This window comes from Caloenas nicobarica, chromosome 12, assembly GCF_036013445.1.
Source record: "Caloenas nicobarica isolate bCalNic1 chromosome 12, bCalNic1.hap1, whole genome shotgun sequence".
In the NCBI taxonomy this organism is placed as follows: domain Eukaryota; kingdom Metazoa; phylum Chordata; class Aves; order Columbiformes; family Columbidae; genus Caloenas; species Caloenas nicobarica.
In genome coordinates, this window is record NC_088256.1 from 12,401,170 (window position 1) to 12,418,771 (window position 17,602).

At 40.6% G+C, this 17,602-nt stretch overlaps 1 protein-coding gene and 1 long non-coding RNA gene across 2 annotated transcripts in view; one reads left to right on the plus strand and one right to left on the minus strand.

Annotated features, from left to right (window-relative positions):
- Positions 1-11,541, minus strand: part of RADX (RPA1 related single stranded DNA binding protein, X-linked) — a 26,806-nt gene extending 15,265 nt beyond the window's left edge. Inside the window, exons 1-9 of the mRNA XM_065643189.1 lie at positions 10,925-11,541; positions 9,489-9,631; positions 7,280-7,472; positions 3,930-4,038; positions 3,688-3,779; positions 3,472-3,594; positions 2,211-2,318; positions 814-981; positions 80-240 (exon numbers count right to left, since the gene is read on the minus strand). Of these exons, the coding sequence (XP_065499261.1) occupies positions 80-240; positions 814-981; positions 2,211-2,318; positions 3,472-3,594; positions 3,688-3,779; positions 3,930-4,038; positions 7,280-7,472; positions 9,489-9,631; positions 10,925-11,471 (1,644 nt within the window). The 5' untranslated portion in view covers positions 11,472-11,541. The remainder of the gene's footprint in view (positions 1-79; positions 241-813; positions 982-2,210; positions 2,319-3,471; positions 3,595-3,687; positions 3,780-3,929; positions 4,039-7,279; positions 7,473-9,488; positions 9,632-10,924) is intronic.
- Positions 11,367-17,602, plus strand: part of LOC135993370 (uncharacterized) — a 19,166-nt gene continuing 12,930 nt past the window's right edge. Inside the window, exons 1-2 of the long non-coding RNA XR_010606863.1 lie at positions 11,367-11,457; positions 17,064-17,153. This is a non-coding gene — a long non-coding RNA (uncharacterized LOC135993370). The remainder of the gene's footprint in view (positions 11,458-17,063; positions 17,154-17,602) is intronic.

The window sequence follows — 17,602 nt, forward strand, 5'->3', positions numbered from 1 at the left end:
AACTCAAATGCAAAACTCTCCATTCTAATTATGATCATAGTTGCTTAAGTGCTACAGCATTGGTTCTCAAATACTGCACCTGAACAAGTTCCAGTCCTGAGGCTTCTTCAGCAGCATTGCTACAGCTGATGTATCTTATGGCACTGATTATTCCCTGAACAGCAATGCGCTTGTGTTCTCTGTAGTGCAAGTCTTCAATCTCTTTCCCTGTTTCACCTATGGTTTTCAAAACCAATTCAACTGCAAAAAAGAAATTTCCATAGATGAATTTTAAAGAAATACAACATCAAAATGTCTGAATGCAAGACTCAAAAGAAAAGATAATTTGTTACTAAATATTAAATTGATTTAAAATTACATTTTGGAAGAATTTAAAATATTTTTGTTCTTCTCATCACACGGAAAAAAATTTAAACCATAATCAATAAACCTTTTTAGCATCTTTTAGTATGCATTATCAGACGTCACAATATTTGTTTCAGGTGAAACTTCTAATTCACTGTCACAAGACAACATAACTATCTTTCATTCTGATTTAGCACAATATTCAGACTAAAACTTCTGGGCAGATCCGTAGCTCATGTAAGGTGCTACAGTCCTTCTGCAGCTAATGGTGCCATGACACTTCCTGTAGGCTGAGGATTTCACCTATGCTACATTTAGCCATGAAAAGGAATTTTTCTTAAATGACATTACAAATTTGTGTAATAACTAATAGTAACTGTCTTGCTTTTTAACTGATGCTTTAAATGCTTGGAGTAAGACTGAGCTGAAAAAGGCTAGAAATCTTGAAGATATTTGACAGTTTGATACCTTTATTGTTTTTACAATATTTCAAAAAGTTATTTGGAGGTCGTGGAAAAGGATAATAGCCACCAATGACAGTTTTCTTCATTTGATCAGCTTCACTTTGTGTTTTAGTCCACTGAATGAAGTTTTTCACTTTGGTATCCTTGGTGTATGGCTGGCCCTTGTGCCACCCTTTTAAAACAAAAATAATCAGATGTCAAAACCAAAGCAGGTTACTGTCATCCATTCTCATCTTGAAACTATACTGAATACTACGTAGAAAAAACAAGTTAAGAAAAACTGGACTAGACAATACAAAAGGCATCCTTCCACTAGTCAACAGTGTTTTACGAAACAGCTATCTTGAATTCCTTGACCAACACTTGCATTTGACACAGAAAGTTACACAAATGCTAAGTAATAGAAAGAGACAAAACAACCAGCAAAAATGCTACTAGAATACTTTCTCATGGGAGCATACAAAACAATAAACTGATCAGAAATTGGTTTATTAGCAGGAAAGAGCAGATAAATCATCTTCATAGGGTTCAGCAAAGATTGCTACTGACAGGTAATTGGCAAGGTATGTATTCATTGTTGGGTGGTTTAAAACCAAGATACGGACTAAATACCAGTTTTGACAAATAAATTGTAATCTGATAAGGTCTATCTCTAAGCTGTGAACTGAAAGAGATCTCAGCCTGGTATCTTAGCAACACTGAAGAAATGAGCTGGATAAACACAGGAAAGAGACACCTATTGCATCTTGTACTCCCTTGCAATTAGGCCAGTGCGTCACTTGCCTGCAATGTTGCTATAATCTGCCTCCTGATTCAAGAGCAAATAAACTATGAACAGCTGTGCCAGGTCCTGTCTGTGACACGCTAAGCGGTGGTATCTAGTGTACAGTGCCACAGGACCAGAAAGAGTATGGTAACTGCAGATGGGAGTATTCAAACAAGACCAAACAAGACTAGAAGGAATGCTCCTGCAGTGCAGCCCAGCGCCATGGCCCTTCCCACATCATAAGCCCTGCACATTGGGAAAGATGAAACATAATAGCTCTCCAAATATTTGGTGGAAAAGGGTACCTAAAATACATTTAGGGCAACTATAAGTTGTTTTTCAGGAAGTGGTAATTTGTATTGCTACACTACCAAAGGATTAAAACAGTCTGAATGAATTAGTAAACATATGACTTAACCTAATAATTAGGTACTTTTCATAAGATAACACCCCTAAATGCCTCACGAAAATGCAATTTGCCTTTCTTTTTTTGCAATGGTATTTCATTATTAATTCCAAGTCATTTCTGACAGGGAAACTAATATTATGCAACGATTATTTCATCGTAAAATGAAAATACCCTTTCCAAAGAAATAAGATAAGAACCACGTAAAACTAAAACTAGTTTAAGTTACCTGTAATGAAAATTTGGCTTTCATTGGAAGTCGTAAGGTAAATTGTGCTGGAAGGATTCTCAGCAGGGTCCCGTACCACTCTCATCTGTGTACACACCAAATATGTCACTGGAGAAAAAAAAACCCTTCAGTTTTTTTCCTGATATTTCATTGATTTTATAATGTTAAGACCGACACATACTGGATTAATTTTAGTAAATGCTCTAAACAAGACATTTTAGTTCCTAACCTACAAATGCTTCAGCATGCATTGAGCCTCCGTTATAAATTACAATCTGGAGGTGTAATTAAATTTTCAATTTAATAACTGCAAGGAAATTTCAGCATATATATTAGGACTAAAACATGAGATACTTCATCAGGAAGGATATCAATGAAGCCATATTAGATGGTTGTGTTTCTTATGGATAAAAAGCACAAAATCACAGACAGCACAAGAAATCATGATGTGTCACTGCAAAACTTCTAAACAGAGTACAAAGTCACTCTTTTGTTAATGTCTCAGTTAAACACTGGAATGTCATTCTCTGCCAGTTCCCCAGAACACTCAAAATGAATGCAGCCATAATCTTAACAGGGTTGTGCAGCTGGTCCTGCATCATATAATACAAACACTGCAGGTGACATCAACCAGTGTTAATGGAAGAATGAGTGCTTGGAGGAGAAGAGAGAGAAAGCAAGAAGAAATATTTAAAGCTCTTTTAAAATCCTTAATTAAGGATTCCCCAGTTTGAAATGTATAATTTTTAGCTTACATGCAATAACTAACACAGCTGGGTGACGAATGCTGTTTGGCAAAAAAAATGTTTATTCAAATAAATGAAGCTTTTCTACTTTTACCTCTCCCTTCCTCCAATCCTCTTAAATTATTCCCATCTATTAAAAAAAACCCAAACTTATTTACAGAACAAAAGGCATAACAGATTTGACCAGCTGCCTTCTTTATTTGTCTCTGATGCAAGAGATGTTGCTCCAGGTGCTTAATGTTTCTGTTTGAAATTAATGAGATCAGATGAGCCTCAGGCCCAGTTGCCCAGCTATTTGCTTAGACCAACTGGCAGATTGCAATATGATATGGGGTTCAAATACTTAAACCAGTTATTTTTTGTTTTAAATTTTAATTTCTGATCTGCTATTTTCTGTTTGAAGAGATAAACCATGGCAATTTTTAATTCAGTGGCAATTATACTCAGAATTTGAAATTAGCAACCAACTAGAAAAATACTATAATTATTAATAAGTATTAGAAAGAGATGAATACTTGGGTGAATACGCTCAAACACATCTGGCTGAGAAGTTGCAAATAATTCCAGTATGAATGGTTGGTCTGAGGTCCCATCAATGGCATGTGCCCAACGATAGAGCCAGAAGTCTTCACCATGTTCTACATAAAAAAAATTAAGAAAAATCAATTAGCATTTATTCAGAAAGTTAAAAATTGTTTGATAAATTTTGAAAGTCATATTTATAGAAAAACCTCTCTTTCTTGCTCGTTCAGCCCTTCCCACAAATGTCACAAGACCAATAACATCACAGGAATGATTGTTTGGTAAGTCATCCAGTTCTGACCTAAAACCAAAACAGAACAAAAATGTAGGTATTTCTTAATAACAAAACATAAAGCTTTCTCAGAAACTTTTCAAAAAAGCATTTCCAATTAACATTCAGTTTAATGTAAATTTAAGTTCTAGCTCAAAACCCAACAAGATTCTATTTTACCTTGTGATAAACCGATATTTAACTTCAGGTAATCCCCACTCTGGCTTAACCGTTTCTTCTGGAATGATACTTATTTTAGTTGGAGGGTGTCGAACATTAAGGCTGATTTCTGACAAAGTAAAAAAAAAAAGTCAGTAACATTTAAGGCATGAGTACAAACTAAAAGACAAAACCAAACCAACTTTAAAAAATAATAATAATAATAATAAAAAAACCAGGGTAAAGTTTCTTAAATGAAACATTCCAACTTTGTCTCACTGCTTGTGAAATTATTAATCCATTCCTCTGACTTTATGTTCCCATCAAAGTAAAGTAAGGAGTTCAGGTACAGTATTCAACAATGCATTTTATAATCTGAGCAATGTTAAACTTTCCAATTCCCTACATGAGCCAGTTAGTCCAATCCAGCCAGCTATTTTAAAAACCAGAAACAAATACCACAATACTGATTAGATATGAAGTACTTCTTATGCTAGTTTCATTCTCAAATGTCACCATGATCTAAAATTGACTTGCAGAAAACGAAGTAAAACAGAAGACAAAATTAGCAAATGAGAACTTCCACATCTGATACCAGTTCAGGTAGTTATTAATAAGATAGAAATACGCCATGGCGGAAAACAAAAGGTCTTCTCATGTCTACCTTATAGCACCTGAAAAATATAATTTATCAAGCAGACTGTTTAAATGCTGAATAGCAAACATGGTGGAGCACTGGGGGAAGTGTGGGATTCCGCAACCAGATAAAAAATAGAGGAGGAATGGCTTCAGCATCTAGAATACACAAGGCGGTACTTGTATTGTTTCTCTCATAACAAGACAAAACTTGCGGATGTGACAAAAGACAGATTCTGATGAAGTTTCTACAAGATGCTTGGGTTTGGGCAAGGAATTATTCAAATAATGCAACCCCAGAAAAGTAATTAAATAGGTATAAATAATATATAAAATCATTTATATAATCACATCTGTCCCCTGAACCTAGCAGTGCAAAATGAGGAAGGTGTTATACTTGAAATCAGGCCCTCTACTTAAGAACTTTCTTGTGGCTGCTGCTTTCTAGAAATGTATTTTGAGGACAATTGTGGCTTTGCATATGGTGTTTTAGGACAGTATCTCAGAGAAAATTCCTGAAAACAAAACTTTCCCACACATCAAAACTACCAATTGCTTCATCATTTTGAGATGGAAGTCATATACTCAACTCAGGACTATACCCTGGGATGATTTAAATCTAAGGTCAGTCCGGGCTACTTGAAACAGCAGTTTTCATCGGTACCACATAAATTCAGTGATCTGTGAAATGCAACATTGCCCAGCAGTGGCATTCAAGGTGTTGGTACTATTTAAGCTCTAAAGGTGTTGGGTCCTAGAACAGCAGCCCTCAGCATGTCATACAATGCTGCAGCTGCAAACAGAAGCAAGCAATGCAGAACTTGCTCCACAGAGATCTAGGAATAAGCCAGAAGCACACTGTCTTGCAAGAACTCTTAATTAGGAAAGCCCTTTCCCTTGTGGCCCTGTTAACCCTCCAGGTACATTTTACATTTACAGGTGAATGGTTGTAAGGAAGCACTGGAAAGCTGAGATTTGATGGAATTACAAACTGGAAATAGATGATGAAAAAAGTAATTGTTACTTAAGCAATTCAGTGTAATTGATTGCTTTAACTGGCTAGCTGAAGAACTTCTGGAGCACTCATTGTATATGTTTAAAAAAAACCCCACTTAAATATCGCCCCATATTGGGTATATACAGACATATTTATATTAATGGAGTAATTAGTGAGGCATTAAATTTCACTACACCTGAAGAAAAAAAAAAAATCCCCATATACCAGGAGTTGCATAAACTCAATTCTATACCTTCTCTAGAAATTTTTCTGGATATTCAGTTCCCTTTAGACTCTCTTTTCACAGGATATATGGGTATAAGATCAATCAATGCATGGTATTATGTGCTTTCTAAGTTCATATTAAGACAGAATTCTGAGCTTTGTGCTGAGAAAAGACGTAAGATACTGTAAATACATTGATATGAACCAAAGATTAGTAATTTCTACAGTTTATCTGTGGTCTGAAAACACACCATGGCACTTTAGACTGATTTTTAATTCTTCCATTACACTTCTATTACCATTTATAGCCCATTGGCCCAATTTTCCATTTTGATCTCTGTGTTAACATGTCTATGTCAACAATGCTTGCAGAAATCAGTAGTGTACTGTGAATGAAGCCATTAAAACGAAGTGATATTTGCCCAAAAAGTCACCTCAGACAGCATATTTTTTTCTGTCCTTTTCCTATATAAAGGTTTTGTGGCAATTAAAATTGTTCTCAAGGCTGGCTTGTAATTATCATCAACTCCCCTCACAAACTTCCCTTCCTGGCTAAACATTTCTCTCTCCTGTCAACTCATTAGAAACACTTCAGACATTAAGATGTGGTTTTAAGGCAAAGATATATTAGGCAAAGAATACACTGCTTCTAGCCCTGAAAATATTGTTTATTTTTGTGTACAGCAGCAACAACATCAGGAAATTGTCATCCTTAATAAGTTACACATACATCATCCTTCACTAACACATGTATTTGCTTGTTTTAAGGAAGTTATCTGAATTTTCTGAATGTCGGCTGTCATTTTGTTCTGAGTGTAAGAGCGCAAAAGGGGAAAGAACTCATGTTCAGACAAGTAGCAGAGAAAGAAATGTTGACCCAACGTCGTTTGGAAAAGCTATTAGTGTTATATTGTGACACTTTCATTTCTTTAGCATAGCTCCTTTGTGTATCTGTCATACTAAACAACTGCAAGTAAGAAAATACTTTCTCCTAGCCAAGGAATATTCTTCACATATTCACTCCCATGGTGCTCTGTTCCAGCACAGGCAGCAGTCATCAATGCAACTTTTTATTCAGTGGAGATCTGCCGACACTCTAGGCCTTGACCATATATGCTAAAATCTAAAGTCAGACCAGGTGACAATGTGCTTCAATGTCCTGGATGAAGGTATGAGCAGTGCACAAATAATATCTATATTATTAATCAGGAAGTAGACTCAAGTTAAAATTCAGTACCAGACGCTTGTCTTTATGATCCCAATACTTGAAATGAGGGATTAGATTTTTTAAATTTATTTTTAAATAAGGGTGGGTATAGAGTTTGTAGACATGATCCAAACGTAAACAGGGAACAATAAAAATTTAGATGCTAAGACACCTTTCAGTGCTAATATTTAAGGATATATACCTTATCAATTAGTCTCAGCAATAGATCACTTTCAGTTTTATTTCTATGAAGAGCTACCTTTTTACAGCTACATTGAATCAAAACAGGTTTCTGCAATACTTAACCAATTGTAGCAAATCTCTTCATCTGTGAATCCCCTGGGGTTGGCTGTGTTTTAAATGGGTAACTGGTTTTGATAGCGTACTGTTCAAGAAGAAGTACTGTGCCAACCTTCATGCTGTTATACCATTCAGGACATAATGAGTTCCATAAAACCATTGACATCATGCCTGAAGCATCAGCAACTTCAAAGTAAGCCTGGGAAAAAAAAAAAAAAAAAAATCAGACAAAATACCAGAATAATGATAAATAAAAGATGAAGCTATGTATTTATTTTGGGTAATGCATCAGCTACTTAACTCATGAACAATTTCTCTGATGATTACAAAAGGATGCAGAGTATGTTCCAGAACTTGTACTAAATACTAGAGTTGAAGAAATCCCTAATTTCCACAAAAGAATTCTTCCACAACCACCCCAGCCCAAACTCTTATCTTTCCAGTGCTCAGCAATGGTAGGTGACGCCAGTTTCAATCTATGGTTTTTAAAGGAGGTTGGGGAAATACCATGTACAAGAAACAATATTGAAAAGATTTTTCTTTATCAGAGAGAATTCTGTATTTAGAATAAAATTTCAAAATATCCATGAAGAAAAAAAACGTATTTTGGAAGTTGAGATGTTACAGGACCATGTGTTAAAAATTTTTGATCAAAACGTGATACAAGTCTGATTTTCAAGAAAAAAAAATGCAGAAAACAATCTGCATTGCAAACCACTGTCTTTCATTGAAGTTTCTCTCACAAAGATTTCTACCCAATTTTTTTTTTTAAACTGGGTGAACTTTAAATTCAAAACTGAGCAGATCACTGAGCAGTAAAAAAGATTTTTAAACAGTCTTAAAATTGTCTTAAATGGTTGCAATCTACTGAAAAAAATCTTATCTCTAGCAAAATGCTTCATTTTATCTATTTATCTGTCAGCCTCAAACGATCATCTGCTTTTGCTCATATTACCATGCACTCTCTTTATGTTCAAATTCTTGAACATATCTAACACTTCATGTTTTCCCCCTTGCTGCTTCTAAAATCCTCTTTTCCTTATTCCAAGTTCAATACAGAGATTATACAAATCAACACTTGTTAGTCCATTCTCATATTCACGAACCATGCATCCTTGTAAGTAAGCCATTATATCATAGCATCTTTTGTTATCCCATTGGCTTTTATCCAGTAACAGTCATTCAACACACAACTCTGTAAAAAGAAGGAATGCATGAAGCAAAAAGCTTGTAGAATCTGTCTCCTGACTTCTTGAGCTAAATCAGCTCTGGGCACAGGGTCAAGGTCTTTCTCTGTTTCTCACTCTGCCACCCCAGCGAGTCAGCCAGGGACGGGCAAGAGCCTGGGAGGAGACACAGCCGAGATAACTGACCTGAGGTGACCAAGGGGATAGTCCATGCCATGTAACATCATGCTCAGACATAAAAAAGGCTGCTGCTCTTGCCATAGCACCCACTGTTCAGACGCTGGTTGGGCATGGGTCTGCTGCTGAAGAGGTGGTCAGCAATTGCCGTTGCATCACTTGCCTGCCTTTTAATTTTTTTTTTTTTCCCCACCATTCCCTTTTCCCCTTCACCTCACTAAACTGTCTTTTTCTCAGCCCATGTGTTTTTCTTCGCTTTTGCACTTCCAATTCTCTCCCTCACCCCGCTGGAGAGGGCAGTGAGGAGCAAGTGACCAGCTGCTGAGTGCTTAGTTGCTGGCTGGGACCAACCCACCACACCTCCTGTCTCCATTTTCAAGAAACTCTACACAAAAATATCACAAGTAAAACACATTAGGAAAATCATTCAGAATTTTACAGCAAAACAATCTATCTGGAAGTCCTCAGGTGAGAGAATTAGTGGATAGAAACTGTTAAAATTTGTTTGCCCTTTTTTTTTCCACAGGACAGACTAACTCCAACTTCCAAAGCACAGAGACCAGAAACATTTAGGCTGCTAAGCTACTAAAAACTTCAAATATCTGGGTTTTTTTCTTCACAAAAAGCTCAACTGAACTAAACTGAAGAACATCTAAAGTTTGTACATACCATCACTAAATTCACCATTTCCTACTGTGAAGGGCTTAGCATTTTTATAAAGATAGCGGTTTTAATAGAAAGTAGCTAAAACATAAATCCTAACTTTATGTGCTTACTGTATGGAATACTGATTTCCAAATATCCTACAGCTATTTGTTCAAGCATTAACCTATGTATTTATCCCTCTTTACCTGATAAGGCATATCCACTTTTTTCTCTGGTTTCCCGTAGTACCTTAGTCTAGATTTGTGCAGGACTCTCACAAGAAGTGGATTGAAGTGAACTCTGCTTCTCCAGGTCATTTCCAGCTGACCAAGAGAAGTCAGCTTGGAAACTAAGGTTAAAGAAAAACAAAACAAAAAAGAGCATTCGTGATTGAACATTTACGTTTTCAGGAGTAAAGTGCACAGCTCAGGATGATATGTGTATTTTCTTAATGTTTTTAATGTTGACAAAGGCTCGTTTGCTGATACCATTCACCATGAAATCCTGTTCCGAGCTATCTGCAAACAGCATAGTTTTGTTTTGGTATTTAATTTAAAATGACACAGAAAGGGTGTCAGATTAGCAGAAGAGCTACTACAAAAGACATGGGTGTTAGCCTACAAGGGCATCACACTCGTACAGAAGTCCCGCTCATACCTCCCTCCTCACCAGACTTCGTGGACCAGCCTGAGCCCCTCAGCACTGACCGCACCGTGGGCGGCAGCTTCCAGGTGCGTGTCACCACCCAGTCCCACAGCCTAACAGAGAAAGCACTGCTGGAATAGATGTTTTTGACACCTCAGAAGACTGGATGCAAGCACCACAGCTACATATTTTCAGTCAATATTTCATAAAGTTTAAAAACTCATAGAATCATAGCATCATTTCAGCTGGAAGAGACCCTCAGGATCGAGTCCAACCATGACCTAACCTAACTCTAGCACTAAACCATGTCCCTAAGAACCTCGTCTAAATGCCTTTTAAATACCTCCAGGGATGGTGACTCCACCACTGCCCTGGGCAGGCTGTTCCAATGCCTGACAACCCTTTCTGTGAAGATTTTTTCCCTAATATCCAATCTGAACCTCCCCTGGCACAACTCCTCCCAAAGTGACATGAATAAGCAAACTGTGATACTTATGGCATGTTCATATTGGTGCCCAACACAACCAGAGGGTCACTTCTGAGCAGAGCCCAGCCCAGCTGCACCAGTAACGCAACCAACCGTGCCCACTCATCTCTGTGGGCGCCTTTGGACAGCTTCAGCAGCGCTGGCCTCCCTGGGGCTGCCTCTGGGCCAGTATCCACCTCCAGAATCACAGAATGTCAGGGGTTGGAAGGGACCTCAAAAGACCATCCAGTCCAATCCCCCCGCCGGAGCAGGAACACCCAGATGAGGTTACACAGGAAGGCGTCCAGGCGGGTTTTGAATGTCTCCAGAGAAGGAGACTCCACAACCTCCCTGTTCCAGTGCTCTGTTACCCTCACTGAGAAGTTTCTTCTCATATTTAAGTGGAACCTCCTGTGTTCCAGTTTGTACGCATTGCCCCATGTCCCATCACTGGTTGTCACCGAGAAGAGCCTGGCTCCATCCTCCTGACACTCCATCCCCTTCTTTTCCAGCCACCTCCTCTCCGCTTACCGTCGACGTCCACCTGCGCCTGGGGCTTGTCCGCTACCCACACGTCTCCGTAGGGGTCCTCGTTGTTCCACAGCGGCAGGTAGTGCTTCTTCTCCCCGCGGAGGGGCGGCGGGCGGGGGCGGGGCGGGGCGGCGGGGTGGCCGCTGCCCCCCACCCTCTCCAGCTCCTCCAGGCACAGGAACCCGTAGTTGAGCCGCTTCTCGTCGTACAGGTACGAGCAGCGCCTGAGGCGCAGGCGCGCGCCGGCGCGCAGGTGCGCGCGCTGCACCAGGCCGTTGAGGCGCGGCGCGAGGTAGCAGCGCTCCTGCCGCGCGCCGTCCGCCAGCGTCACGTCGTACCAGTACTGCGGGGCGGCGGCGGCGGGAGCCTGGGCCAAGTACCGCTCCACCGCCACCACCGTGAGCGGGGGCGGCTCCGCGGGGGCCGCGCTCAGCTGGGAGGAGCCCCGCACTTCCTCAAAGACCCTCTGGAGCCAGGAGACCCCGCCGCCGCTCGCCGGCGCCCCCCGCCTCTCCTCGCCGCCGCGTTCCGGGGTAGGGTCCTGCATGACAGCTTCCTCGCGGCCCCTCCCCCCGCGCCGTCGAGGGCGAACGCCGGGGCCCGGGCCGCTGCTGGGGCGGGGGAGGGCGGCGGGAGACGGCGGCCGCGGCCTCCTGCTGTCACGGGCTGAGCCGGGCCGCCGCCATGGCGCGCGCGGGGGCGGGGCTGGTGCGCGCGCGCGCCGCTTTCCATTCAAAGCTCCCAACGGTCGCGGAGGGGGAGGGGTGGGGCCGGTGGAACCGTTGCCGGGGCGGCGCGGAAGGCGGTTGACAGGAGGCGGCGGCAGCGGAGGGAGCCCGGCTGGGGCGGGCGTGTAAGGGAGGAAGCGGTGGGAGGAGCAGCCGCGGGGCCGCCGGTAATAAATACCCGGGTAGCGGCGGGGAGGGGGGAGTTCCGAGGCGTTGGGCTGGCGCTGATCGGTCGCTAGAGAGCGAGTCCGGGGGCTACGGCACGGCACGGCCGTTGGTGCGTCTGCTCCGCGTTGTGCTGCCGGCGCCCCGGCCTCCGGAACGGCAAAGGGGCTTTTCATTGCCTGCGGCCCCTGGGGAACCTTTTGCTGCACCTGTTCCTGATTTTGTTTTAATTTAACAGGGTGCATAATACTCATTATTGTTTCTACCTCAAGATAGAGTCATTTCGGTCAGAAGAGACCCTCAGGATCATCGAGTCCAACAATAACCTAACCGAACACCAGCACTAAACCATGTCCCTAAGAAACTCGTCTAAACACCTTTTAAACCTCTCCAGGGATGGTGGCTCCACCACTGCCCTGGGCAGCCTGTTCCAATGCCTGACAGCCCTTTCTGGGAAGAACTTTTTCCTAATATCCAATCTAAACCTCCCCTGACGCAACTTGAGGCCATCTCCTCTTGTCCTATCACTTGCTACTTGAGGGAAGAGACCAACCCCCTCCATGCTACACCCTCCTTTCAGGCAGTTGCAGACAGTGATAAGGTCTCCCCTCAGCCTCCTGTTCTCCAGGCTGAACAGCCCCAGTTCCCTCAGCTGCTCCTCATCAGACTTGTGCTCCAGGCCCCTGAATGACTGTGTTCCCAGTTGAAACAGAGGTATCTTGTGCTGGCTCCTGAAACTATAGAATCATAGAATTGTTTAGGTTGGAAAAGATCTTTGAGATCACTGAGTCCAACTGTAAACCTAACACTGCCAAGTGCACCACTAAACCATGTCCCTAAGAACCACATCTACATGTCTTTTAAACCCATCCAGGGTTGGTGACTCTGCCGCTTCCCTGGGCAGCCTGTTCCAATGCCTGGCAACCCTTTCTGTGAATAAAGTTTTCCTAACATCCCATATAAATCAGGTAGCCTTTGGAAATCCAGAAGACCAAAGTGGTGCTGCAGCTTGGGCAGAGCTGCTCCATGTACTGGGCCAGATGCAGTTCTCCCAGTTGAGAATGGTTGTATTCCTGGTCTACCGTCTTTGCCACTGTGGAGTATTTGCCTTAGGGAAACTGGAAAACCTGTTGCTTGAACCATTTAAAACAGTCTGAAAAACCACACGAGGGTATAAAAGCCAAGCCTTTTCTGGTCTTTAGACTACCCTAGGAATGGTATGAGTTTATGGATTTTATGTAACAGAGCACTCCTTAGGGAGAAAATGTAAATCAGTCATTCTTGATGTTTGTGTTGGAGCTAAGGTATTGAGTAAAACTTCAATGTGGTGTCTTTTTTTTTTTCCCCCCAGTGAATACATGATCTGTTGTGTGGACTGATAAAAATAGTATTTACGATTTAAAAAACAAACATGACTCAAACACCTTTTTATTGAGGTTGCACAGGATGTCATTTCACATCACATGCAGGCCTTACTGGAGAGGTGTAGTGTAGACTTTTTTTCCATCTATTAAATAAATCTGTAGGTATAATGAGGAACTCTGTATACTGTTCACAGCTTCTTTCCACTTTTGTCTGTGCTTGTGATATGACTTGCAGAAGAAAGGTGTTTTATTTATATCAGAGGTAATTGTTACATGTACATCTATTGTCGGGATTTGTTATTATTGTAAGTCGCTCTGGTTTCAGTCATGAAAACTATGAAGTTACAGTTTTTGTGGAGTTATAATGGGCTGATGTAGACTGATAGTAGAGTTAATACTTTATAATTTTGGATACATTTGTATGTATTGCAGTTTCAGATACAAGATAGTTCCCTCTCTTAGGAACTGGATCCTGTTACCTTCTTTCTCACCAGCAGAGGTCTAGCTAACATACCAATTTCAAAACTGGCTCAGGGTAAATCTCTATCACTGACTGAATGTCAACAGCTTGTTTTAATGACTGGTTGTGTCTATGAGTTCCTCTGGATGTGATTTCCCTGCCATAGCTGACTAGTGGGATGGATGTGATTGTATTAGAAACCAGAAGTTCAGAAACACTTGGAGAATCAGTAATGAATGGTGATGAGCCATCAGGAGATGGCCCTATCAGTCATGAAAACAAACAGCTCAGCCTGTTACTTTGAGCCTGTTCCATCAGACATTTAAGAATATCATTGAAAACAATATGATTTTTTTACACTAAGCACCAGTGTCGACCTCTGGTGAATTAATATAGAGTTTCAAATTCTCAGACATAATTAGCAGCTAAGGATCTCAGGTTTTATGTACAACACACCTTAAGAAAAACCAGCAGTTAGTCTCTATAGCAATGCCAGTGAGGAATGGGCTGTGCTGAACAGGAGTACGTTATGACATTCTGTTAAATGTTAATTTAATATATGTTGGAGAAATAAAAGGCACAAAATAATAAAAGGTGATGCTGTAGATTTTTTAAAAAATAGTTATTGTGCGAGATCATAAAGCTTACTGTAAAACACTGTTGTTCACCACAAAGTGTTTTGAAGACAAAAATGGAAAAGCTTTTCTAATACATTTCACCATTATTTCCTAGATGCTTTTGTTAAAGCAACCTAGAAAACAACAGGAAGTGATTAACTAATGCTAAACTAACATTTGAGGTGATTACCCAGCAGACATCCTCTTGCCCTTTAATCAGCTCTATGCACTTTGAAGAGCAGTTAAAGAAAGTGGTGGGCTTTCAGCAGGAAGATCACTTACATTTTTGTTATGTGGAACCGTGATTTATTGTGCAGGTTTTAGAATCTATAGAAGTCTTTTATATAGATTGCAGGTTTGCTCATGTTTCAGTTAACTTAAATACAGCTGTCTAAACAAGGAACTAGCTAGCTTTTATGATGGTTTTTGGAGAATAAATTTCATTTCAGAGCAGTGTGGTACCATGAAACAAAGTACTTTTAAATGCAAAAGAAAGCTAAGATTAAAAATGCCATTTCATTTAAGCTCCAATAGCAATAGACAATACAAAGCTATTTACCGTTTGTTTGATATATTATGTAACTTGCAGTGTGTGTGAGTGTAGCCAAATCTTGCTGCCTAGCTCTATTGTTTGACAAATAGTTATACATTAAAGAAGATATTTTATTTTTTCCTCTAATGAGACAAAACCCCAGATGCTTTCACTTTGGGCTGGCGTTGTTTTGTTTGCAGAAGTGTGTTTTGTGGTGGTGAGATATTGTCACTATTTGTTGCAGGGCGATGATAAACCATGGCAGATACTGTTTTATCTGTGCCTTTAGGTGGAACATAGGTAATACAACTGTTTTCAGGGCAATTCTACTATCAAGTCACAGTAAATTGGAAAGGTTCTTAAGGTGGGGCAGTTTCTGCCAGGGAGAGAGGAATTCTGTACGTTCCTCATTTAGTGCCTGTTAATTCATGGCCCCCCCTTCCTAGCTTTTTTTGGCTACCTTGCAAATTCTAAATAAATGGTTGTTTTCTTATGTTGGATAAAATTTAGTGGCCATCTCGCTACTGCCGTTTGGCACCGGTATGGTGACTTTGTGCAGCACCTTACAGAATATATAACACAAAAGATGCAGACTTAAAAGTATACAGGGCTGGAATAAAGTGTGTGTGTGCAGGAGGAGGGGATTAAGTAAATTATGTATTAGCTTGATGCTGGCTGCTACCTTAAGAAAGAGCAAGTCAGGGCCTGGTCTTATCTGTTGATGTCAGAAAGTTGTTCTGGAGTCCAGTATGCATCTCTTCTGTGATGTGCTTGTACGCCAGAAGCTGTATCAGATGAATCAGTATATGGATGGATGATCCTGTGTCCCCAAGGGGGTACAGTTTCTAGCAATTTGCAACCTTTTGTTTTCTTAACAGTATTTTAATTGAACAACCCAGTATGGGGAGCGGGAGAGAATCATGAGCAAGGATGATCAGAAAAAGGCTAATTTTATTTTGTTGTGAATAAGTTGAATTTTACTTAGTAGTCTCATAAATGAGTGCCATAGTTGGGCGCAGTTTGATTTTTGTTTAGTCAATATTTGCCACAGAATATTCCTATATTTAAGGGTGGGATGAGATGACTACTCTTGATTGCTGGCGCACCACTGATCAAATGGGTGTGCTGCCTGCATGTCAATCAATGCCAAGGAGTGAGGGCCGGGGGAGGAGATTTTAGGTTCTAGCCCATACAACACTTCCTCTGACATTACTTATAGCACCTGCCATAGGGATCAAGCCTAGTGTATGTGTCGGATAAAAATACAAATAACGTTTTAGTATTAGTCTAGACAGGGTAGATCAACCCCAAAGCCTTTATTTGCTCTCATCTCTGGGCATTTCATCCAGTTTTACTTTGCCTGCAGACTTCTATCAGGTGTTACTTGTTCAGATTTCAACAGCTGGTGTTTCCTTTCTGAGTACTTTTTTTTTGGCTGGGCTGTGTAGTCTGGGCTCAGAACTACAACCGCATAGAAACTTTTTATGACCCGGCCATTCAGGCTGGAGCAGCATGCCTGCTAGGAGCCTGGGAGATAGGCTTTTGTAAGAGGTTATATTGGCTGCTTGTGACCATTCATTTTTACATTTTTAACTCAGCCAAAACTGAGGAAGTTTTAATGGAGATGGCAAATGAGCTTCACTTTTCACAGAAATGGTAAAAGGTACAAAGACCAGTTTACTGACCATTTTCTCAAGTCCTGGTTCCTGATTTTTTTTTTTGTTTTTGTTTTTGTTTTAGTAGAAAAGCCTGCCAGTTTGCTTATCTGTCTGTTGTTTTGTGATACAAGTTTGTTTCATTTTGTAAAAACAAACATGGACAAGGCAAATACTGTCCCTAGCATCTTTCCTGGAAACTCTAGAACCATCTTGGCTAAAGTTAAGGGGGGTGGGGAGGAGGAGTGGAAATGAACCTGTAATAGTTGATACAGAAGATGGAACTTAGACCCCTCTCTGGAGAATCTGACAATATTAGAAGGAAGGGAAAAACGGGGTCTTGAGAAGATCAGCACTTCTCACTCATGTTGCTAACCTTTGGCAAGGTAACACACATCTACAGTCAGAAAACAATAAAGGATCACCTCATAAGAGTAAACCCTTGGATCCTCACCTGCAGTTCTTTTGACATATATGGGGCTGGGTACAAGATTTTTCGTGCTGGTTCTAGAAAACAATAATTATTATTTCTTGATAAGATTTTTCCACAACATTAATTACCTCTCCCAATCCAGTAATCATACATATATGAATCACTGTGCTTTTTTTTTTTCATAGCAGTGATTGGTGCAGAAGTGAATCACAGCTAAAGAAGGAAGCCAGAATTCTTGCTTTTCTCTACTACAATTCTTCCTGATTTTAAAGGAGGTAAGCAAATAAAAAGGAGAGAAAAAAAAATCTCCCGTCCAACAGATGGAATTGTACTGGAACTGAAGCCTGATGTATTTCCTCTTGTGCTGAGGAGTGAAACTCATTTGAAGTTTCCAGGTGTACTGTATTACTGAACTTCAGAAGTAACTTTTGGTGGAAAGAACAGTAATGACTGGAAAAACTAAGCTATATCATGGTCGCTTGATTGGTTATATCTTTAAGTTTATGATACAGATTCCACTCCATACATTAAATGCTGGAAACAACATGCTCTGCTAGCTTAAAAGACATATAACATTGATGAAAGGTACTCTTCATTTTAGAAAATTAAGGTAAATCTTGCCTCATGCCCTCACCCTTTCCAACTCCAAAAACTGGCATAATTGGTCAGTTTCCTAATTCTTGCTCTTAGGCGGTGCAGCTACAACATGCTATCACACTTCCCA